Below are 26,382 nucleotides of genomic sequence, written 5' to 3'. Positions count from 1 at the left end.
GACTGAAGGTATAATATAGTTTACTTCCATGATTACTCAAAAATACTCAAACCACTGAAAATTAGACTTAATACCAAGTAGCTGTGTTTAATTCTCCCCTATATCACTGGTTTGGAACACTAGAATTTTCAACTTCAGTATGAATCCATGGTTACTAAAGTCTCAATTTCTTGTCATAGGCTTGACTTTTAATCAAGTGCTCAAGTTTTAGTGCTCAACAGAAAGTGTAAGTCATGACAGTTGCATATTTAAATTATTTTTTCCAAGAGTTCATGTTTGTTGTCAATATTTCTATTTCATTCTTAGAACTCCCCCTGGTGGATTATGTAAAATATAAACAGAAACTCTAAAGAATATGCCTCTAGAGGCTAATTTTACAACTTTCAGTACTAAGAATATTTCAGTTTGCATTTTATAAATATATGTATTATTTATCTTGATAGTGGCTATATATATTACTTAAGTTGATATTAATTCTCAGAGAATCTCTGAGGTTTTTTGCTTCTCTGTAATGTGGGTGTCTTCTATCACGAAAGCGGAGTCTATTAAAAGAACCCCAAACCCAAACAAAACCCAATTCAAATAAATTGAACAGTCTAAAGTCTGTCAAAGATAAAAGGATTGTCAGGGCATTGATGAGAAGTACCAACCAGGAGAATTGCCTGGGCTGGTTACTTAACACTAACATTACTTTTAATGTGCCGACAAGTGAGTTAGCTGCATACCATGGGAAAAAAAAATTGAAGAAGGGTCTGAATTTGAAATGATACTCTAAGTAAAAAGGACCAAGAGAAGAATGCTACAGCACAGGAAACTGTAATGGACAAGCAATATCATAGTGATATGTAATTACTTATGCACTCAGGTTAAGACAGAGGAGCTAACTGGAGAAATTTCTAGTTAATGTGTGAAACTGGATTTTATACAGATAGCAACAAGTTGATTATTGTGAATGTCTTCCACAAGTATCAGATCATATGGCTTATTCATTAAAGGAAAAGTAGTAGTGGTTAATGGAGTGGCAAGCAGGTAAATAGCAACAACTACCTCTGATCAAAGAAATTCTGATAAATTGAAAATGGAAGAATATTAAAATACTGAAAATTGTCTGTTGGAGAACTATAGAACTAGATTTTTAAATAAATGCTGTTGTCCTTCAAGTTGTAAAAGTGAGAGATTTTACAAGGGATTATCATTATGGATTATTTAAAGATGTAAAAAAATGTAGTAACTAAATATTACTAATAAAAGGAGGGGCCAGTCATTTCTGGATATAGTAACTACCAGGTTTCTTTACCAAATAATTACTAGGCCAAAGCAATATCATGACCTCATGGTTTGAGAACATCTTGAAACATTGGTTCTCAAAGATAAAATTGATTCATAGGATGACTTTACATAAAAAGAAGGATAAACAAAAAATGTGTAGCACTTAAGAGTCTTGATTGCAAAAGTAAAAATCTATTATAACAAATTAGTCAGCTTGACCTAATAGTTATTTAAAACAAAGATGCTGAGGAGATCTAGATCTTTAAAATAAAAGGTATAACATAAAATTAAGAATAAATCTACTTAGATTTCACATTCTCAGAAAGAGAAAAAATGCTTACACAGAGGATTCTAACCAAATAAATAATTTCCTCAAACACAAACCAACCAAAACAACTTAAAAGATACAAGTAATGAAAAAATCAGTGCAGAAAAAGTAGAAATCAGTAAATACAGACATACAGTGGAGAGTGCCAAGAGCAGATTTTAATTATTTCTTTTCAACAAATGCAAGAAAAAAATAGAGGATTTAATTGCTAAATCAAGAAAATAACAGTATAATTACAGTGAGATGGTGAGTGTATCTACCACTAATTGCATAAATGTCATGAAACTTAACAGAAACATGAATTTGCTTATAATAATTGCACTAGTTTCCCACATCTAGACCAGAGCAGGATATGCTTCAATGAAAACTGAAGTTCTCGAAAGGAAATTTACCACAATTAAGATAAAATTAAAACTTGGAGTTCAAAATATATGCTAGCGATATAACTATATGTACTTTTATATATCCATATGTATATCTAGATAGATAGATATATATACATATATATATGTATGTGTGTGTATATATATATGTGGACGTGGAATAGATAAAGAACTCCCTTCTGTGTCAGTCTGGTGCTATGAAAAGAAAAAAAAAAAAAAAAGGAAAAAAAAGGCAGCTAATCTCTGGATTCAGTGGTGGATTTTGGAATATTTTGTGTAATTCTCATGTCACCATTTTTAAATAGCACTTGACATTTTGAGGGTGTGAAGAGGGGAGACACACAGGATTATAGGACAAGAGAAAATGTCTTGCAATAAATATCTTATAGTGCTCAGGCTGTTTCAGCTTATTAAAAAGAGAAGAAGACAAAGTTCTTGATGACAGTGTATGTCCACAGGGAGAAACTAGTGTGAACTAAAGAGCTCTTTAATCTAGTTAAGAAATCTTAGCAAGAGCCAATTCAGTTTAGATGGATTGGAAATAAAATACTTTTCCATCAACAAGATTGCTTAAACACTGGAACAAACTGGGACAACTGCAGAGAAAAGCGTTGAATTCTCTGTTTCTAGGTATTTTCCTGTCAAGATTGAATATGTTTGAAAAAATTGAGACAAAGAAGAAATTATTCTTAGTCACAGAGTAATTGGTGAACTGTATATGCAGAATATATTTGATATACATAAAATACCCAGATTAATGACCTGACTAGTTTTCCTGACTTTAATTCTAAATATCTGTGTCATGCTAATGTATTTTTTCCTTGTTAGTGCTTGATATATCCTGTTAAAAAGGTGCAACAGAGGAGCAGGCTGCTATTTTGTTCAGTCATGAATACTGAAAACCGAGTGAAGGGGCATTGTGTGGGACAAAGGCCAAATTCTCTTTAACAGGTTGCTCAGCAGGGGGAACATTTTAGAACTTTATAATGTCATTAGAGAAATTTCGCTAAAAAAGGAATCCACAGTATCAGAGAAGATAGGAAATTCCTTAGATCAAGAGGAAGCTGTAGTTTAGAGGCAGTGGACTTCTTTTCAGGGCATTTCAGAGTATGCCGTGTTGGAAGGGACCCACAAGGATCATCAGGTCCAACTCCTCGCTCTGCGCAGGACACCCCAAGAGTCACACCATGTCCCAGACAGCACTGTCCAAACACTGCTAAAAATTCAGAGTGTGCTGTGACGGTGTCCCTGGGCATCTCTTCCAGTGCCCGTTCACTCTCCGGGTGAAGAACCTTTTCCCTGATATCTGATCTAAACCTCCCCTGACACAGCTTCAGGCCTTTCCCTTGGGTACTGTCATTGGTCACCACAGAGGAGACTTCTTGCAGGAGATACATAGAATTTGTTGCAGCACAGCAATTCAGTCAACAGGAATAATTGTTGGTTGTAGTGTGTCTACTGAGGCAAAGATGCAAAGAATTTACCTTGGTGCACTACTGATTCTGGAGCCTTTCCTAATATCTAACCATTCTTTTGAAACCTTCATTTTCAAGTGTCATGAGGATATGACATGCACACGTAACTCATATAGTCTTAAATGAACTTAAATGGACTAAATAGCTTAGTTTGAAAAATACTTTAATATATGGATTTAAAAATGTGAACAGAAATATGTGAGTTCATGTAAATTCCCATATGGATGCTGGCTATCCAGGGAATGAAGAATTGATTTATATAATAAAATGTCAGTTTTTCTGATACTGGAGAAATGAGCTACTTACATGTTACACAGTAGAAACGATGCAAGTTTAAATTCAGATGATTAGTTTACATAAGATGCAATACTTCTAACTGCCTCCATATTCCAGTGACAATAAAGAAGAGTTTCCTTTCCAGTTAAGAAAAAATAGCAAGATTTTTTAAAGTAAAATGTTTCTAGGGAGAATTTATGAAAGACAGTGCATCCAATCAGTTTCCTCTAAGAATACCAAAAACTTCCTTTTTTTCTTGCATACTTGGGAATTCATCTTTCCATCTGAAAATACAGAGACAGGTAAAATATGTACAATATGCAGCGTCATTTAAACAGAACTTCAATATTTTTACAGAATTCAGATGATAAATTTGGCTTATTATTAAACTAATGGAAAAAATGATGATTCTTTTTTTGTGTCTTTTGCTTCTATTAATGTCTTTAAAATATTGTATCTGGAGCTGAAAATCACTGAAAAAAATGAGATGTTAGACCACCAACATATCTTTCTACCTCTAATATGTTTAAATAAATGACATGGCATTAACAAATGCATACAGCCCACACCTAATTTCAGTTTTCCTTGCAAATATAATAGTCAGTAATGAATAACTGTATCCCAATTAAAAAAATATATATTAATTCATCCATTAATTCCTACTTACACCAGTGCACACTTATTATTCACCTTTTAAAATTCGTAATATAGACGAAAAGCCAGAGTTAGCTTGCATGACTTGGTCATGTTAATGTTGGCTGCCTGGTCTAAGCTTGGTTTCCAGGCCTCTTCTGTCATCAGTGGAGAAATAGAAGGTATTCCCTAAGGATACTTAAATGTCATATGTCTTCAATCTCAGGGTAACAGTAGCTACTTAGAGATTAAATATGAAACAGGTTTTTGTAATGGTTATATAAAATGTGGCCTCCACATCTGGGGAGATGAGTGAGCACCAGTTGTTCCTTTCAAAGCGTAATTCTCTTGCTCATGGTTCATTCAACTCCTGCATGTGGATCAGGGGTATATGACCAGTCACTAGCCAGATGTAGCCCCATCACTATAACTACTCAAATTCCACTGTTTGGATTATTTTGTAAATGTAGAAATCCTAAACATCAAAGACAGGTTCCTGAATTGTACTCCAGAGACCAGTTATTTAAGAAGTTGTCAAAGTATTTAAATTATTTTTGATGTTTTCCGATTTCAGTGGAAAAGGTCATCCTTTCAAAGACATTAAATTCTAGTGGTGCCTACAGTTCCACATAAACAATGATAGTTACTCTGTTTTCATTAGTTGAGTAAGCAGTGATTTCTTATTTGCTATAGTGATTTAATATTTATTCAGCACATTTATTTGTTTTGTTAGAGAGCAGGTTGGAATTTCACACATCCATTCCTTTCATAATGGGAAAGCTGTCATAGACTGATTTAAGAAAAGTGAGGTATAAACATTGTCATGTATAATATTTTCTTCATTGATTAAGCTTAGAACAAAAAATATCCTTTTCATTTCCATTTAATTTCCATTATGTACCCCTTATATATCTTTATGCAACACACTCTTGTTAATAAGAAAAGTAACATAACATGATTGCACATTTTTCAGATTTGTTTTATTCTAGACATTGCCTAACATTTGTATTTATTTAGCCTATATCTTCTTTTTTTCAGTATGACAAATGTTATATGCTTTATAATTATGCATATTTTACCTGACAGGTTTCTAGCCTGCTGAGATTAGAGGTGCCTGGGTTGGAAAAGCTTTAAGAAGGAGACATACAGGTTTATTTAGCTACTAAATGCAGGAGACATTCAAAACATTGTTCATTAGTTTATGTTACTGTAGATTTAATAGATAAAGGTAAACAAGAATTTACTTCCTAATGTTTCATTACTTTCTTTCTTATCTTTTAGATTTTGTTCTGTTCTAGGTGGCGCTGCTTTAATGTGGTGGCACTACCAAAACAAATGTTTTTACTTTGCCCAGTGTTTAATTTTCATTCCTGAATTGACACCAAATGATTTTTTTTTAATCAGATATGTGGAGTATTCTGTGCAAGATTAAGGGTGGTTGTTTGTAAGTAAAGGAATGCTCTTCATTTTTTTTTTTTTCATTTAACTAATTAATTATGTTATGGAAACAATCAGTTTGGAGCAGAGCTTAAGCTTTTGTGTCCACTGGAATATGAAGCTCAACTTATCTTTCTGAACGTTCTCTCATCAGCACATTTCCATCAATGTCTGTTATGTTTTATTTTTTTACATCTGTGTTAGAATTCTAGAGTCTTCCCTGCTGGCAATGAGTTGGCTAGACAAGGCTGCTCAAGAAATTAATCTGATGTGATTTATAAAATACATCCTACTGAAAAGACATGATACCAAAAATCAAAATATTTTTCACCTATTTCATTACATTATTTTGAGGTCCCGTCAATTCTGAGATGTTGTTTTAAACTTCTTATGATATAAATTGATCTTTCTAAATACAAAGATTCACAGGCATACTGTACCCTTTGGCATAAATACTGTTGTTCTTGTGTACTGATGATTAATAGAATTGCAGACAATCTTTTCCATTTGTGGAACTAAGCTACATCTGGGCTTTTTATGTATCACTTCCTATTGCAAGTAAGGAGTTGAATTGTGATTTCTGTTTATGCTAATTAAATTTTAAAAACAAAAAAAGGAATTATGTAAATTTTCAAAAGATATTTGTTTAAATCTGTAGTTTCACAAAACCACATTTTGCCAGTGGCACTGGTAGTTCAGGATAGCCTAGTGCAAAGTCTTAAATAAGTCCAGACCTGTCAGAATTTTTTACTGTTTTAAGAGCAATGTTTTGTGCTCAACAGTAATATAATTTTTCAGAAGGTGAAGAGCTGTGCACTGCTAACATTAAATAAAGAAACATCCCTTCCTTCAAACCCTTTCAGCAGGGTTGTATCTGCCAGTATAGCTGCTGTTGCAGTAGCGTTAAACAAAATACAGTAAAGCCTGAGGACACTGCTATCACAGCCAGGCAGGTAAGGAAATTACTTTTCCTCAAAATACAAAGGTTAATGAGAACTAATAGTTTCACTTGTGCATCATTAAAGACTTTCCTAAAGGTAATATAGTGTTATTTTCTTCTTCTGTATCCTACATTGAACTAGGCTTTTAAGACTTTTAGTTAAAAGTTCAAAGCCATTTCTCAGACAGTTATATCCTTTTCATTTTCTTGAACTTCCAGTATGTGCCAAGAAGGTGCTGATACCTCATCACCCCACATATTTAATTTATACAGAAGGCCTCTTAGTTGGCATGTAGTAATATTATGGTTTGCTGTGAACAAATTCCAGCTGCATCAAAGCTGGGTTTTTTTATTATATCTCAGATGCTTTATGTTTTTCATTGTTGGCTTTCCTGTTGTTTGCAGGGGTGGGGGAACTTGTTTGTACCTTTTTCTTGCTTTCATGTAGGGTGCTGTGTATTTTCCGGAATGCTCCTAAAGGTTAATCAGTGTTCTTGCTTTGCATGTAAAACATACCAGAATGTTTTGGATTTGTCTTGGTCAATTCTTACATGAACAATTTTTTCCCCAAGATTTCTTTTAAAAAAGTTATTATGCAAGTCTTTGGATTGCTGAAGGGAGGGCAACACATAGTCTACACACTGTCTGAATGACATGCAGCTAAAATCAACATTATCAGTTTTTAATATATGGACCCTCTACTGAATTTATTTAAATATTCTTTCTGATGGAGGTGAGTACTGCATCTGTATAAAGACCAACCATATACCCAGTTGCATTAGCTGGAGGATTGAAAGAGTTTATTATTCCCCTCTACTCATGATGCCATAATGGAATGCATTTTCCAGCTGGTGGCATTTCAATTGATGAGCAAATTGAACCAGCTATGAAGCTGAAAGAGAAGCCACACAATATATGAAGAGAACCTGAGGGGGCATTCACAAAGAAAAGAGCTAAGACAGATAATATTTTCAGCTGCCCATCAGGGGTTATGGAAGAGATAAAATCATTCTTTTCTTGAAGGTGCACAATGAGGGGACATGGGGCAGCAGTCCTAAGTTCCACGTGAAAAACACATCTTTACAGTGAGAGTAGTACACATTGTGGCCATTTTCTCTGAGAGGATATGGAATCTCTGTGCTTGGAAATATTTCCTACATTCCATTGCTGTGCAATCAAGGGAAAATGTAGTATTCACATAACACTCACATGTAATCATCTGTGGCATTATGCCATTTTCAATTTTCAGTAGAAATTTAATGAGAATTGAACTATGACAGGTCTCTGGACCTGCCAGATTCAAAAACCTGTGGTGTAATGTGTTATATAAGTGTATGTTTATACATTTACATGCCCACATACATACACATGCATTTGTATATGTATTTACATATTTGGGGCATAACTGGCCAAGTTCCAATTATGAAAAACACCATTTAATCAATAATACCCATAATTATGGACTTGCTACTCATGTAATTGAAATTAAGATAATTTAAAATAAATGTGGTAATTCTTGCAAATTATTACTAAATAGTAGCCTCTAGACAGGTGCCTTTATAAACTAAGCAAATTTTGCACACAAATTTATGGTCAGAGCAATTAAAAACTATATCTGTGGCTCAAAAAGCCAAAATGGGCAGCCTCGGAGTGTAACTGATAATTCTATTCCATCCTGTAATGGGCTTACTGTGGAGTTAATAATTCGTGTTTTACACAGAATTATGCTATGTATTTAGAAAATAACAACTTGTACATACAATCTCTTCACATAAATGAAAACTGTCAAAACTGTGGAAACCACTAGCTGTTATGAAATATCTCCTTCTACTTGGAATAAGACCTGTGACAAGACTGTATCCAAACCAAATCAATTTTCTATCAATCTTATAGTTTTCATAAGACTGAACACACTGATTGTTTTGATTCTGAAGACATGAGCCATGTTCTGACACACAGAGCAAGAACTAAAACTTTGCTTGTTTAGTTTATTGCTAAACTTCTGTGCTACTCTTCTGAGGATCCGTATTTTAGAGAGATCCAGATTTTTCTCTTTAAACCAGTTTGATTCAGCTGTAAAACCTGAACAGAGTTTATTATGATGGTTGTTAGACAGCTTGGCATAGGTTTAGACAAGATCTGAGATAAAGTTGTGAAATTCCTAGGGGAATAAATAAACTTTATATTAATTAGGATTTATAACAATTTTAGAAATACATTATCTTAGGAATTTATTCAGAATTACACCTGATAGTTTAGCTATTTGCAGTGAATTTTAGAAATTTATTGCTGTGGCTTCCTCATGAAAGTTACCACAATGTACATCCACAGAAAGGATTTTGTAAACTAGTGTTTGAACACTTGCATTTTTCCCATTACAGCTTTTACACATATCAGCATGCGTTCATGAATTCTGTAGAATAAATTCCTGAATTAGAATCTTTTTTTTTTTTTTTTTTTTTTTTTTTTTTACATTTTGGTAGCTAAATTGCATTTGAATAACATATGTTCTAAACATATGTTAAGTCTTAACATTCTTAATCTGTTATATGCATCAGGACCTACTGAGATGTATTGCAACTGACTTATTTATTTTACGCTTGGTAAAAACCTCTTCCTTTTAAGAAGTGAAATCCAGAATATATTTTGGAGATTCATCACATAATTCAGCACCTCTTATTAAAGATTTTTGTCAAGTACCTGCTGGAGAAAGTGTATATATATATATATATGAAAAATACAGATAGTTTGTTTCATTTTTTTTCAGAATATTGCTGTACAATGAATCAGTATCTACTGCTGTCTGCTTTTATGTTTAACTACAATTGAGAAGAGACAAGAATTTCTGGAGTTTATCAACACTTCCAAGTTTTCAGTAAAATTCAAAGTTAGCTGAAAATGACTTATTTTAAATAAGATTTTATTTGCTATGTGGTATCTTTCTTAGAAGAGGAAGAAATTACTGGAGAGACTTTAAGAGATACTTAAGACACAAGTGACCTTGAAAGAGAAAATAGGATGTTATTTCCTTCAAGTCAAGAATGGAGCTTTCATCAAATCAGTTTCAGCCATGGGTTTAAAAGTAAAACAACAACAACAACAAAAATGAGTATTTGCCTTTTATGGGCATGCGCTTTAATTGTGTAGTTGGCTGCAAGGGACTCTATGAAGGCAAAACCTAAATAGATTCAAACTGCTGTTAAATAAATTGAAGAGAACAATACAGAGATCTTCTAAGCATCTCATACAGGAAATCACTAAAATCACAAATTTTCAAAATCTGTGATACTCAGAGAAGATCGAGTATTCACGATTTAAACTCCTTCTAATCATTTTCAAAATTACATATGGTCACTGGTCACAAATGTACCTCTTGATCTAAGCCCATGTAGTCCTTTTCATACCCCATGAGCACTTAAACACTGCATATCACCTGGATACCTAAATTCTGTGCAAGACTATCAGCTATCAATAAGTTTCTCTGAATAAATACATTTTTAAATATAATGGGTAGCTTCTAAAGCATAAGAGAATCAGAAGATCCACTACTAAAAATTGAACAAATTCTCACATTATTTCAAATTCTTTATTTTAAGAATGTTTCTATTTCTATTCTGCTGTGTTAAATAGCATAATTTCAGGTGTAAATATCATGTAATAGTTTCTGTTTATTTCCAGGAAAAAATTATGCTTATTTGTGTCAGGTCCTGTGCTTGGGTCTCAACAACCTCATTCAGCACTACCATCTTGAGGAAGAGTGGCTGGAAAGCTGCTCAGCAGAAAAGGCCTTTAGGTCTGCTGGTCAACAGACAGCTGAACATGGTCCAGTGTGTGCCCAGGTGATTCAGAAGGCCAGTGGCATCCTGGCTTGTATCAGCAGCACTGTGGCCAACAGGAACAGGGCAGGGATTATCCCCCTGTACTTGGCACTCCTGAGACCACACTTTAAATACTGTGTTCAATTTTGGGCCCTTTACTACAAAAAACACACTGAGGCATGTCCAGAGAAGGAGCTGATAAAGGGTCTGGAGCACAAATCTTATGAGTAGTGTCTGAGAGAACTGGGGTTCCTGGAAAAAAGGAGGCTGGGGATACCTTATTGCACTCTACAGCTCTCCTGAAAGGAGGTTGCTGTGAGGATGGGACTCATCTCTTTCCACAGTAACAAGTGATAGGACAAGAGGAAGTGGCCTCAAGTTGCAGCAGGGGGGCTTTAAAGCAAGTATTAGGAAAACACTCTTCACTGAAAGAGTGCTCAGGCATTGAAATAAGCTACCCACGTAAGTGTTCAAAATGTGCAGGAATATAGCTCTTGGGGATTTGGTTTAGTGGTGAGCACAATGGTGCCGGGTTAACAATTGGATTCAATAATTTTAGAGAACTTTTCCAACCTTAGTGATTCAGTATTTCTATGAGCTTGAACACAGGCTAATTAAAAGAACCACCTAAACAATCAACAGCAAGCCACAGCTATAAAGTTCTCTTAGCCTCCTTCCATTTCTAAATAAAGAACTTGCACTAAGAAGTTAATGTGTATTACATTTAGTTGACAGCATGAGATTATTTGATGTTAACTTACACTCTTGGAAAAAGGGAAACATAATGTCTGTTCCTTCCAAAATTGTAATTTTCAAAGCAGCAATAAAACAAGAATAACTGTCAGTATAATCAATATTATGTGCAGGATGACAAATGTTTTACAATTTCATTTCAATCTGAAATTTGTCTTTTGGGATTTACACAGTAGATTAATATATTTTCAGCATTGATTTAATAGTTTTTTAAAGCGTTTTATCAAACAACCTAATGTGACTAGTTTTCAGCACTCTTATATCTTGACAATCACTTAAAATCTAAATACAGTGCTTGTTTTACATTATATACCATTATTTTGTTGGAATGAATGTGGAAATTCCATTGTTAACGGTCAGACATCTCTGTGTGAATCATTCTATTTTGTGAAATATTGTGGAGTACAAAAATTTTGGTCATCTAGAAGAGGGCCTATATTAATTGGATCTGTATCATTCTTGAGCATTAATCTGGATTTAATAATGCGCTTGAAGGTTGTAAGTGTTGTCAGAAAGTGATTACCATTTGAGTTTCTTCAAACTTGCTTATGGTGTGGAGATATTTGGAAGTACCCTTTCAGTTGATAGGTGGTTCTTTCCCAGAATCATGTTTGTGTTTTAATGTTTGTCTAATTTGAAATATATTCTCTTTTTCCATACTAAAATTCTCAGGAATGCTTCAGTTTATGCTGGATGCTAATTGAAAGGTGAAGTTCAACAATGGAAAAGAGAGTATAAAGAGAATGATTCAGACATGTAACTTAGGCCTTTCCTGAACTTTTTCTTTTCCCTACAATGGGTTTTTTGTTTTCTAGAATGCTGAATGCTCTTGGCTGTTATATACTTTTTCAATACAATAATTTACTATAAATAAATCAGAAATGCTAACATTTTCATATGTCTCTGATACAATATTTTAAATATTTGGTTTTAGTTAAAATGACTACTGTATAAGAAATACTAACATAAACTACCATTTGTAAATATTTCCCTCCTCAAACAAAACTTTAACTGAAACATTCTCCAGAAAGAGCGTACATGATGTGACAAAACACGTAAGCTTTGAAATGCATAGTGAAGATAGAAGAAACGGTATTGTTGCAAATCTTTATGGTGTGGACACTCACAGAGAAAAGCATTTTTCCTCTATGATCTTGCAATCACCCATTAATGCATTTTGATTTTAATGGCTACCTGTTTTTAATTCAAGCATGAAGAACGGGAATACAAAAAAAAAAAAATCACTGTAATGGTCTGACTGATGTTTCAATTACCTTTTGAAATACTATCTCAATTAGAGTATTTATTAATAATTTATTAAAGTAGAAGCTTTTTTATAGATATGATCTTGCATACGCCTTCAGCCCTTGCTTTTTGCTGTATTCCATCACATTTCAAGGCTAAGTAGGGTCAGAATAGGTCACTGAATTATTATGAGATTACAAGTATATTTTTAGGTGTTACCAGAAAGAAGAATGTTAATGATTAAGTAACTTGTTTTCACTCCTGAACATTTCAACAGTTACAGGACTGTGAATGGATTGTAAAAGCAAGGCCATAACCACTCAGCCCCTTTGAGTTATTAAAGACCCAAGAGATTATTTTGAGGCTTTTAAGTTCTGGTGCTAATGGGCTCATTAATCAGACTGAGAAATTACTAATAAGAACCAGTAAGTATGAGTAGAAGACAGACAAGTTCAAATGGGGCATTAGACATACGTTTAAATGTTCAGAATGATTGTTTCTGAAAGCCACTGTGAAAGTGGCAAATTATCCATCTCTGCATGTCTTTGAGTTGATGCATTTATAGGAAGCAATCTTCAGTGAATCAGATGTTATTAGGCTGAACAGAAGGGTAACTGTTTTGAAACAGAAACTGAAAGGGATCCCAAGGCAGTGGCCTGCTTTGAGAAACTGTTTAACACAAAGCTGAAAGGAGTTTCTGATACTCTAGAGAGCTGTGCAGCCCTTCAGAAGGACCTGGACAGGTTGTAGAGAGTAACTGTCTAAAATTCAAGGGCAAAACAGGGTGCTGCACCTGGGGAGTAATAACTCTGTGCACCAGTACAGGCTGGGGGCTGACCTGCTGGAAAGCAGCTCTCGGGCCATGAAAAGGACCTGGGGGTCCTGATGGACAACAAGTTGTCCATGAGCTGGCAGTGAGCTCTTGTGGCCAAGAAGGCCAACAGAATCCTGAGGATGCCTTAGGAAGAGCATTGCCAGCAGGTGGAGGGAAGTGATGTTTCCCCTCCCCCCTGGTGAAGCCACACATGGAGTGCTGTTTCCAGTTCTGGGCTTCTCATTACAAGAGAGATGTGGAGCTCCAGGAGCAAGTCCAGTAGAGGACTCTGAAGATGATGAACATCTCTGTTGTGAGGAAAGGCTGAGGGAGTTGAGCCTTTTCAGTTTTGGGGAAGAGACAGCTGAGAGAGGACCTCATCAGTGTATATAAATATGATAAGGCAGAGTGCCAAGGTGGTGGTATCAAACAAGAGGACAAGAGGCAATGGACAGAAACTGATTCCCAAAGTTCCCTAAATACGAGAAAGACTTCCTTACTGTGCAGGTGACCACACATTGGAGCAGGCTGTCCAGAGAGTTTGTGGAGTCTCCCTCACTAGAGATACTTAAGAACCATATGGACACAATCCTGTGCAATGTGCTCTAGGATAATGCTGCTTGAGCAGAGAGGTTCAACTAGGTGACCTTTCCAACCTCCCCTTTTGTAAACTACATCCTATGTTCTTACACTGGTTCTGACATGTTCCAATCCTATCCACTGGGAATCTGTTCCAGAGCTGAATGCTTTAACAGCAAGGATTTTTTTTCCGATTTCCAGTTTTCTTTAAATCAGATTTGATTTATGTGAGTTTCCTGTTAGACTTGTAACCCTCTATTTTCCTTGTTTTCCTCTTCTGTGCCTGTAATCAGTATAAACAAGACAGGGACTCTATTAGGAAATAAATATGCTCACCTTTACATAAATAAACATTATCATAAACCAACATGTTACCAACATTATTCTCATAGTAAGGCCAAAAAGCAGCACTGCACCAGCTATTAAGAAGAAAATGAGCTCCATCACAGCCAAAAGCAGTACAGTAGGAGAAAAGGAAAAGTGGTGCTAGGAGAGTAAGAAACTGAGATTGTCATGGTGACTACTTTCCTGAAGTGTTATAATTTAAACCCAGAAAATTGTCATTCTGTTATCTACATGAGAAGGGTTGCATTCCTGCTGTGGAAACAGGACAATTTAAACAGCTGGGGCAGCTCTCTTTTTCCATACTTGGGAAGTGCTAGGGGTAAATCTTAGACAAGTAACAGCAAAACCAGACAATCACCAGGGTCAGTAACAGTTTGTATCCACACTATACAGTACTGCACCATTGTGACAATTTGGACTGTGATTCTATATTTTTGCTACTTGCAGCCTTTTAAATCCAAAGTGCCTCTGGATGATCTCTTCTGCTGTTTATGTGAAATTGTGCTGTGAACCTTTGCCATGACAAATAAATCAGTCTGTGCCAATTCAAGTCAGAGAACAGATTACTAGAATATGTCAAGTTGAAAGGGAGTCTTTGGGATCATCTAGTACAACTGCACAGGACAGTCCCTGAGAGTCACACCATGTACCTAAGAGCTTCTTGAACTCTGTCAGGTTTAGTGTTTTGACCGCTACCCTGGGGAGCCTGTTCCAGTGCCTAAACATCTTCTGGGTGAAGATTCTTTTCTTACTATCCAACCTAAACCTCCCATGATGCAATTTTTGGCTATTCCTTTGGGTCCTGTCAGTGTCACCACAGAGAAGAAATCAGTGCTAACCCTGCCTCTACCCCTCACAAGGAAAGTTATAGACTGCAGTGAGGTCTCCTCTCAGTCTCCTCCTGGCTGAGCAGACCAAGTGAACTCAGCCACTCCTCATACAGCCTTTCCCTCAGTCACCATCTTATTACCCTCCGCTGGACGCTCTCTAACAGCTTGATATCTTTCTTACATTGTGGTGCCCGAAACAGCCCCTAGCACTGGAGGTGAGGCTGCCCCAGCTTAGAGCAGATCAGGACAATCCCCTCCCTTGCCTGGCTGGCCATGCTGTGCCTGATGCCCCCCAGGACAGGGCTGGCCCTCCTGGCTGCCAGGGCATTGCTGACTCGTGTTCAACTTGCCATTGAGCAGGACCCCCAGGTCCCTTTCCATGGCACTGCTCTCCAACATCTAATTCTGGCTGTCTGTACATCCAGAGTTACTCCATCCCAGATGCAGGATTCAGTACTTTCCCTTGTTGAACTTCATGCAGTTGATGATTGCCCAGCTCTCTGATTTGTCAAAGTTTCTCTGCTGGGCCTCCCTGACTTTGAGGGAGTCAGCAGCTCCTCCCAGTTTTGTATCATCTGTGAACTTGCTCAGTACCCCTTTCAGTGTCTGAGTCATCTGTTAAGAAGTGGAAGAAGAGCACAAGGCCTAAGATAGTGCCATGTGGAGCCCCACTGGAAACACATCATCAGTCTGATGTCAAAGATGACATCTTTTCAACTCAGCTCCCTTAGGACCTGTTCCATAAAGTTCTTATCCAGGCCTTTTAGGAACCCTTCTTGCCTGGGTTATACCAGCTGTGTGATGCTCTAGCATCTGAGATTCTGGTAAGTTGAGGTCTAATTGACTTGGAAATGTCCGTGAAGTCCTCCCAGGATAATCCATCAGCATCATTATCCTAACAAGGAGGTCTGTAATAGATTCACGTGGTGACATCTGAATTACCTGTTTTACCTGTTTGCCCCTTGACTCTCACCTAGGGGCTTCCAGCTGTGCCATTGCCAGCTGCGAGCTCCATCCATTCCAACCCATCTGTTATATATGGTGGCACCCATCCACCTCTTCTGCCCTGCCTTTCACTCCTGAAGAGCCTGGAAACATCCAACAGGGCACTCCAGTCACAGCACTCATCCCACCAGGTCATTATACCAATGATGTCAAATCCCTGGGACTAGGCCAAAGGTGGCAGTAGACCCATCAGATGTCAGTAGATAAAGCTGAGTAGATCATCCCATCATCTGGCGGCTACAACCCCCAGATTTTTCTGCCTGAACCAACCTCAGAGCCATGCATTGACCTGATGGATCTGCCTATTGCTATCAATATCTTTTAGGTCCCTATGCTGTGCTCTGTCATTCTACTAACTTCATTTTGGAAAGGTAAACAAGCATTAATAAAGACTCCTCTAAAAAAAAAAAAAAAAGAAAGAAAGATGGACTAATTAATATAGATAATATTGGTTTACAGGCTGCTAGAGTTTTGAGTTTCCTAGATACCATGGTAAAAAGAAAATGTTATGCATACATTAAGGCCTAATGCCAAGAAGCTCCAGGATTTGTAGGATGCAGGACCTTACAGGATAGTGCTGAAATTTTTTTTTTAAGTCAGAGGAAGCAAGATGTCTACATGTCCTCATCCATCTAGCAAATTGTGCCTGTTTTGTGTGCAGGTTTAGGCTTCTTGAATCTTCTCAGATGTGAAAAACAATATATACAGAATGTGAGACAAGATTCTTGACCAATACAGGGAAAAAAATATTAATCATTCTGACTTAGCTTGAAAGTTTTAGACTGTGTATCATAATAAAGCTGCATATCAGCAAATGTCTGTAAGCCACTAGTTGTGAGCTTAGAGTGTGAATGACCAGAGTTAAGAGTGTGAACTCCCAGAATGCTACATCATACTCACAATGAATTGGACTGTAATACGGCTAATTCTGTAGCCTCATATTCTAAAACTCTATTATTTTTTAGTTAATTCAAAAGGTGCAAGTAAATAAAATATTTAGATTGTGAAAGTCTAACTTAGTCATCTAGAAGTCTCATAGTAAGATTTCTGTACACTGTAGGAAATGGTACCCATAGTCACAGTCTCTTCTGTCCTTAACCTACTGTCTGAACTTCCCAAAAAGCAGCATTTGCTTATCTCTTCTCTCACTGGCAAAGTTCAGAGGAGGATACACAGATACATAGCCTCTCTTTCCACTGTCCTTTTAACACCTCAGCCTTTTGTAATGATGATACCAGGCTGGCATCTGGTGCTGGAAGAAATATAGCTCTTTGGATTATATAGGTCAGATGGAGCTCACTCTCAGATAAAGTCTTGAGATTTGGTTAGAGATTCAGGATCCCAGGTTCAGGTTTCCAGATGGAATCTGGGATATGGCTAGAGAACCAGACCATAAACATATTAATAAATACTGGTCCTTTGTCAAATGGGAGTTCACAATGGGCTGAAAACTGCATTCTTCATAGGGAAGAAGTTACAGGGTATTGTAAAGGGGCTGTAGTCTTATCTGATACTAGATGTATCTGATACATAGCTGATATGGAAAAGGGGGCATAAAAATGACGTGTGAATTCAATGTAACACAGCAGCAATAATTCCAGAGTGAAATAGCTTGGGAATTGACCAAAATCAAAATTTTCTTTCATGTCTTATGACTTCAGAATGTATAATATCAATATGATTTAATATGAAAATCAGATGCACTATTTATTCATTTATTTAAATGCTCTCATGAAAACCTAAGTTTTAAACTAGAAATAGTATGAGCTTAAAATAATATGGACATTAGTGATGTACTAAGTGAAAGCCTAGTATATGGATATCTGTTTTTTGGCATTAGTTTATGAAGTTTTAATTTTGTAATTGTTAAGGTCACATCATCCAAATCACAAAAGTATAAAACATTTTAAATAAGAACTCTACATCCAAAACCAAAAAACCTGCTAAGAATTTTACTTCTTTGGTAACTCTGATGCAGCAAGTTCTGAATAGCACTGTCAGAATATAACATTCCTTGTCAACATATGAAATTATTTAATATTTTTCAAGTTCTTCATTATAACTGATACATGCTGATTAGCGAAATCAATGACATAAACATCAATGAAAACTAGCTTTTGCAAGATAATTTGATTACATGTGGCATAGTCATTACAAGTTAAGATTTTAAAAAAATCTAATTCAATTGTGTTGGTAACATCATTATAAAGGCACATGATATTAAATTTCATTTGGTAATGGTTTATTTTATTAAAGCCTTTATGTTCCTATGATGCACAATCTATTAGATACTTGGGTGATTGCTTATCTACCTTTAAGTATAGATATATTTTGTTTACATGGCTCTACTGTTTTAATTCTTCATGCTTATTTAATGCTAACCTTGTGTACTGCTAAAAAGGTTTTAAAGTGCAACAGCTCTACTGTTGAAATGCTGTAAGCCCACAGCAATGGTTTCTGCATGGTCATTTTGAAAAAGTGGGAGAGTAATCAAGTGACACAGCTTCATCCAAGCAGGTTCAGAGACTTTCATACTTTCTACTGTAAGTTACATTTTCTGAATTTCTGAAAACAAAAATCAACTACTCCACTTAATTAAAACATGGAAAGGCTATGTGAATGAAGCATGCAGAACAGGCCCAGTGCATCTTATGAGACTTACGAGATATGAAGACTGATCTACGAAGCCTCTTAAAGTACCAGAGTCAAAACTTACAGGTCCTGGAGACTCATACAACTCTGTCACATTATCTTTGGCATGCTTAGAAGTTCAGTACCCTTGTTCTCATAATAGAGGTTTCTCTGCCCCTGACGACCTAGTCATTCCTTAAAGCACTTCACTAGAGCAGGATGAGAGGAAGTGGCCTCCACTTCTGCCAAGGGAAAATGCCATTGGATATTAGGAAAAATTTCTTCACTAAATGGGTGATCATAGTGTGGAATCACCATCCCTGAAAGTATTTTTAAAAAATCCAGATCTGGTTCCTGGAACATGGTTTAGTGGCAGAGATGCCAGTGTTAGGTTAATGGTTGAACTGGATGATCTTAAGTCTTTTACAGCCATATTGACTCTGTGATTCTATAACTGTGTATCTCAATTCCTATTTTGCACCTTAATGTCAGGAGAATTTAAAATTTATTTAATGTATCCTGAAAAGATGTCACAGACCTCTCTTGTATCCTGTTCCCTAAAGAACAAAAATGAAGGTTAGTCATATTAAAACAAACCAAACAAGCAAACAATAACAACAACAACAAAATAAAGGTAGATATTTTTCCACAATTAGCATATGAGAAATTATTTCGGTTATGGTAAAACAGGTAGCCATTGAAATATGCTTTGTTGCTCCAAATGAGATGAACCTCAAGAAATTAAAATATTATCTAGGAAAATTTAATATTCATTATTCAGTTCAGGAAATGCTAATACGTTTAAGGAGAGATCATTTACCTCTGAAGAACAAAAACCTGGATTTTATATATAAATCAGAATTATATATATGTGATATTTATATCATATATCTGGATATATGTGGTATATTTATTATATATATGGCATATTATATATAAAACATAATATATATTTGTTACTTTCTGCAATACTCATGCCTGAGGCGCATGAAATTTACTTAAATCCAGATGTTTAGAAAAAAAGATTTGAGCTTATATGTTTGTCTGAACACTTTGTTTGATTCTACAATCAGTACAGAGGCTGGAATGAGTTATCTTTAAGCATGTATGTGGATAAAAAACAATTAAAGATGACCAAAAAATCTTAATCAAATCTAAAATTATTGTTCTGAAGTTAAGCTCCTGCTTGGAATGTAATTCTTAATTAATAAATTAAGTTCTGTGAGTTCATGAAATGTGTTCCACCATCACAATGCTTCTCTGTAATATTAGGTCTTTGGATTAATATGCTATTGCAAAATTTGATGTTGGTTCCTGTGAAAAGGTAGAGTTATATTTTTTTTTTCATAATGGGATTTAATGTCATTTGAACCAGGCTAAATTAAACTTTGTCTTATAAATCATTTTATTCAGAAGTGCAATGAAATTTTGTGAGTTTTATGACTTTTTAATTAAAATTAATTAAGCCAGCTTGTGGTTAAGTGCCTGCCTACAAACTAGTTCCCTTACATTTCCAAGCTATCCTAAAATGTTCTAGACACACAATTTAAACTTTATCAAGAGGTAATGGTTTAAAACCTCATTCCAGAAAAATCTACATTTTTAGGACCTATTGACATTTAATGTAGTAATTTTAAAAATAACTGAATCATGTTTTGATCCAATTATCAATTATGTTAAGGTAACTTAACAGCATGGTTAATATAGTCCATGACGACGTATACATCTTTGACTTTCAGTTGTGTCAGCATTGTATATTTGTAGAGTTATAAATTAACCCACTGAAAGTTAAGTTTTACATATTAAAGCATTCACATTTATAATAATAAGCATAATTTTCAACTTTGTCTAATTTATTCTATCTGCACTTACATATTTCATCTGTAATTTCATTACACATTTCAAGGAACTTCTGTTTCATGATTTTGTCATGTCTATGTCTGTAATATTAATCTCTGATGCCTTACATAAAATAATAAGCAGTTAATTTTTAACAAATATTCTTGAGCAGTACACCTCAAAAAGTATGAAGTTGGAGAATTAAAATAAGAGTTTCCTTCTATTGAATAAGTCAGGGAAGGACAGCATGTGACATAGTAGAGCCAGAGTATAATTCTGATGTAAGTCTTGCACATTATTTTCTTGTATTTGTTATGATGTCTTAGCAATGCTGTGTTACTTCTTTTTCAATTTCGATGACCAGTCACTCTGTCCCCTGCTCCAGACACAAATGAGCAATTATAGGCAGGATCGACTGGATTTTGATATGCTAAAAACTGAATTGAGTGGGTATAGCAGTGGAATTATCCACTTTCCTCAGTTTTGATCTTCTTACATTTAAGTCCTTGACTGATGTTTTGTTATTCTTTTCCCACTTCTCATCTTAAAAATTCTATCCAAACCAGCATAACAAAATCAATTATTCTTTTGCATCTATTAGATGTTGCAACTTACTCTTCCAGATATCGCTTTTTACATTTTCAGTCTATATAAAAATTTAGTTATTTTTCCTTGTACATCCAGTCTTCAATTACTTCAGTTTTTTCTTATAATTGTCTATGAATCAAGAATATGATTATATGATTATATGATTATATGAATATCAACACATTTACAATTTCTCCACAGAGATAAAGCTACCTAAAAGAAATGTTTGGAGAAAAATATATACAGAATTGTGATTCTACTGTGTCCTCTTTATGTAGAGTAGGTAGTTCAGGGAGTGCTTAATTCAGTCCTTAGGATTCTGACAACTAAATGCAACACTTTGGGTTGTTTGTTTACATGTTTTATGCAGATTATAGCAATCTTTTTTAGGTTTTTTTTAGTTATTCTAAAAATAACTTTAAAACTTATTTAGTTTTTTTAGTTATTTTTATTTGTCCTTGTTCTGTCAGATTAAAATTAAAAGGTTAATTTTTTGCAGTAGCCAGGAGTGGGGCATAACTAGGACATAGAGGTTAGCTTGTAAAACCTTTTCTTTGCCAGGTAGTGGAAAGGTCTCTTCCAAGGGGAAGGGATTCTTTCTGGTCGAGTAAATGTGACAGAGGGAACCCTCTGGTGTTGTCTGTTGGGGATGAGGGGAGTCGGTGTGGGAGCTGTGTAATGTGAATCATTATCTTTCTTGTACCCTCTGTCATTAGTATTGTTGCTGTTACTCTTTGTTTCCTTACCTCATTGCTGTTTCCTGTAAATTGTTCCTATCTCAGGAACAGGTAAAGTGACCTTTACCTTTTGTGCCTATAATTTTCCTCTCCAGCCCACTGCATTGGAAGGGTGAGGGGAAAGGTAGGGGAGCAAGAGAGTATCAACAGTTTGGAGAGTCTCAGTGAGGGCACTGAACTGGGGAGTACTGTTCCTAAATCACAACAGTGTAATAGTTTTCAATACTGTGAGATCTTAATTGTTGTAAACTATTTGCATGCTAACTGGATATTAGAAATCTGATCTAAACAAGGTCAAAAAATAATCCTTAATTCATGGTGTCAGTCTTCCCATCAGCCTTGTCATACGTGTAGACAGAAATCTAGATATTCATAATATAACTCTATATGACTGAAAAGTTTTTTAAGAAATAGTGAAAGAAAGACTGAAAATATCCAGGGAAATGTAGTATGTGCGTGTAAAGACTTACAATATATTTAATGTGCTTAATTACAACTGAGTTTATAAAAATTTTGAACAATAGCCTTTTCTTATTCTGACAATTTTTAATTATGATATTACCCTATAATCCTCATATTGTTTTCAAAATATATTTATATATTAATTGCAACTATAGCTGTTGAACTCTAATCATTTATGTTTTGTTTTTCTCATGAGCTGCAAGGATATGGCAGAGCATACCCATATCTGGGTATGGCAGATATTGACTAATCCTATGGCTTATTAGCTTTCATGGTTATTTTTATTTTCTTGCTGTATTACTGAATCTGAAATACTTTTTTCTTCTCAGGAGAATATAATGGAAGTTATAAGAAATCAAGAATTTTTACTTCTACCTGCGGAAGAACTCCATAAACTGCTTGCCAGTGATGATGTTAATGTTCCTGATGAAGAGACCATTTTTCATGCCTTAATGATGTGGGTGAAATATGATATGCAGAGGCGATGCAATGACCTAAGTATGCTGCTTGCTTATATCAGATTACCACTCCTTCCACCTCAGGTATTTTTAAAATTATGTCATCATCATCATCACACCAACAAGAACATCATCATTATTGTGTCGTTGTGAAAACTCTTCAGTTTATAATCTGCAACTTCTGCATACTCTGTGTGTTTAAAAGCAAACCTGTTCAGAATCAGAAAAAATGAGTGGTAACCTTTCACCCAGGGTGATCTCAATAAAATTGAGGATTGGGCCATCACGTTCACAAGAAGGGCAAAGTTGTGAAGAGGAGTAACTGCAAATTTCATAACATGCCAAGAATAAACAGGCAGAATAATAAATATTTTCAGAAAAACCATCAAAACCTAAACAGAACAAATAAACCAACAACAAAAAAAATGCAAACACATGGGGTTTATGAGAGATACCAAGCTGAGGATGAGTCAACAGTATGAATTAAGAAAACTCTGTATTCTACAACACAAAATATTCTGTCACAGGCAATATGAAGTTATTATTCCCATAATACCTGGTGGTGCTAAGGCTGCACCTACACTATTGTTTCCAATTTTGTACTCCACAATTTGAAAGGCATAGCAACAAATTGGAGAAGGACCAGGGATGGGGTACCAAGATGATATGTTTAGGAAAGGAGAAGCAGAAGAAGCGGGCTTGTTCAGTCCAGTGAAAAGAAGGCTGAGTGATGACCTAATAGCAACTTAAGAACTGAAGGTAAGACCATGGAACCATATTCTCAAGTGCACCACAAAATGAAAGAAGAGACAAACACTCTAGATTGTAGCATGGGTAGTCCAGATTGGACATTGGCTTAGGGAGAATGCAGTGAACAACGTAGCAGTTTTTTCAAAGGTTAAGTGACCTTCTTTATTGAAGGTTTTCCTCGATTAGCTAGACTAGATCACTAAATCCAGTGTTGGCAGAAGCCCTGATTGGAGTGAGTTGACCTAGATGACCACTGGTGGTCATGTGGATCTCCACTCCTGTGAATGCTTCTATGAATCTGTGATTCAGGTTTCAGCTCCTTTTGTTTGCTTTTTTTTCCCAGAGAACTAAGTAGCAATTTTTTCATAATTCTGTAAATCAATCATTCTCCTTTCAGTTAGTGTACTGGGCCTGGCTGGAGCAGAGTTAACTTTCTTCATAGCAGCTGAAAATGTGCTATGCTTTGTACTTATTGATAAAACAGAAGGTGAGAGTTACCCATACTGTTAATAGATCCCTTGGGACAGATAAGAGTGAAACAACACTGAATGAGTGGTGTTTTTAAACATACACATGTAGGCTTTGTTGTAGAACAATTTGGTTGCATAGAAAACCAGGTGTATAGCTATTTACAATAGAAGAGCATAAAAATATCACTTAAGAAAATGTATAAGAAAGAGAAGGAAGAGAAAGACTTGTGTGGGGCAGTTTTGATGTCTGTTGAAGTGATGATCACCATCTTGGTGGAAATGAAAGTTTCAGACTTGTTATAAACGCCAGGACAAATTTATTGCCAAATTCAATAGTTTGGTTTATTAACATCCAAATCACAAAATTTAGAATCAAATTATAACAATTTCAAACAATAAAAACAAAACAATACGAACCCCACGAACAGCAAACTTACTTGACCGAAGTTCTCCCGGGAAAAGTAGAGCCAAGGGTGACCCCAGAGACACAGGACCTGGCAGCCTTGTCTCTAGCTGGGTTCACAAACTTGCCCACCTAAAGACCCAACTTAAATACACTTAGTTTCCCCCTCGGCAACTTTCCTCCCATTGTTTCTCTAATCATCGACCATTAACTTTATTTACATTAATTCCCGAAAGGGTCCCCGGGCACATTCAAATGCTAATGTCCAGAGTTAGTCCTTGCTTTGAGTAACTGTCGTAGAGGTGTGTGATGACCGGTGTAAGTCCTCGCTGGCACGTCTTTGCTGGCACGTAGCGTTTGACCTGTTGCGAGTCCCAATGAGTTGAGCTGCACGTAGGCAGGGGCAAGTCGTTCTCACCTTCCATTTTTGGAACCCGGAAGATCAGGGAGGTGCTTTACAGAAATTCATACAATATATATCACAGTTCCCAATCTATAATTATTTATAAAACATGAATTAAATAACCATATTTCCCACAACTCCCCCATTTCTTTTCTTTTGTCAATAATTTTAATTCATGTTTTGTATTTAACTTAATTGTTTTCCTCTCTCGAGTTTCCCGTTCCTTGGAGAAACACCTGACCAGCGATTCCTGAACCATGTTTGCCTTTTCTGCTTTTCTTCTATCTTTCCAATTCCCATGTCCCTGACTGCCTTTGAGTGCCAGCTAGTTACTTGTGTCTTAACAGGGGTAACTTTTTGGAGGAGCCTTATGTCACACTCCCTAGAGTGATCCGCAGAGGCTTCCCTCTGTCTGGCCCAGCGTCTGTCGGGTTGCAACCGAACAACGGGGAAGTTTCTTCGCGACAGCAGGGGCTCTCTGCTCGGACCCTCGGGGTGGTTCGGACGGCACACCTCCTTTTTTAAAAATTCCCCACCGAGATTACTTTACTTGCTCTGCCACCCACGGCACTACATTAGTTCGACGGCACTCCGTGGCTAACACTTGGGCCTTTAGATCCAATTTTCCCTTTAACCCCTTTTCGTATATTGAATACCACCCGGGATACTTTGGTTCTATCAATCCCAAACGTGTGGCACAGTTTAAGAATCGCATAGTCAGAGTCTGTTTTTCCTCAGAACACCTGGGGCATAACCCCAGCGGCCCCCCCACCCCCACTTGCAGTGCACCACCCAAATTTCAAGACAATAATTGTATTTGAAATGGATATATGGATTGCAGGGGGGCATCCAGGTTCAGAGCAGCACATGGATATTTCTTCTGCCATTTGTTTCTGATATCCTGGGGTTGGAGTTCTTTCTCTTTAAATTTCTGGAGCTCCGGATTCACCCTTCCTGATGTTCTAACACCTTCCTTCTGGTTACCCTTCCCTCTCTCAGTCCTCCTTGTCGAGTGGTTATTAAGTTTCCTTTGAGGCTCCTCTAGGCTGCAGCTTAATGTTTCCAGGGTGTTGGCATCCTCGGTGCAGCCGGACCCTCAGATCTCCGGGGGAAGAGATGACCTTCCATTCGGGGTTTTCCCTCGGGGCTGTTAGTTTCTTAACCCTGGAGGCGTGTGTCCAGCCTCTTTCAGCTGTTCGGATGGTTGTATCTGTAGTTAAAAGGACAAGAAAGGGTCCCTCCTAATGAGGGGTTAATGACACCGCTTTCCAAGCTCTGATCAGTACTTTACCTCCTGGTTGTATCTCATGAATATACATCGAAATCCTGCAACTTCCTCAGATTGAATTTACCTAATACAAAATTCCAAACCAGCCCAATACTACAAGAATATTGTATAAAGAGAATCCCTGTCATGTCTACCATTCAGAAAATCTGAATATTAGAACAAGTTATCTAATAGTACATTCACACCTTTACCATAAAAACAATTTTGTCCCTGGATCACTATG

General features: G+C 36.2%; 1 protein-coding gene across 1 annotated transcript in view; it reads left to right on the top strand.

Annotated features, from left to right (window-relative positions):
• The window catches only part of KLHL1 (kelch like family member 1), a 190,880-nt gene that overhangs the window by 95,369 nt on the left and 69,129 nt on the right, over positions 1 to 26,382 (top strand). Inside the window, exon 5 of the mRNA XM_063392204.1 lies at positions 22,717 to 22,929. Coding sequence (XP_063248274.1) covers positions 22,717 to 22,929 — 213 coding nt within the window. The remainder of the gene's footprint in view (positions 1 to 22,716; positions 22,930 to 26,382) is intronic.

Source organism: Prinia subflava, chromosome 3 (genome assembly GCF_021018805.1).
Source record: "Prinia subflava isolate CZ2003 ecotype Zambia chromosome 3, Cam_Psub_1.2, whole genome shotgun sequence".
NCBI classification, from domain to species: domain Eukaryota; kingdom Metazoa; phylum Chordata; class Aves; order Passeriformes; family Cisticolidae; genus Prinia; species Prinia subflava.
This window is presented reverse-complemented; position numbering and strand designations above follow the sequence as displayed.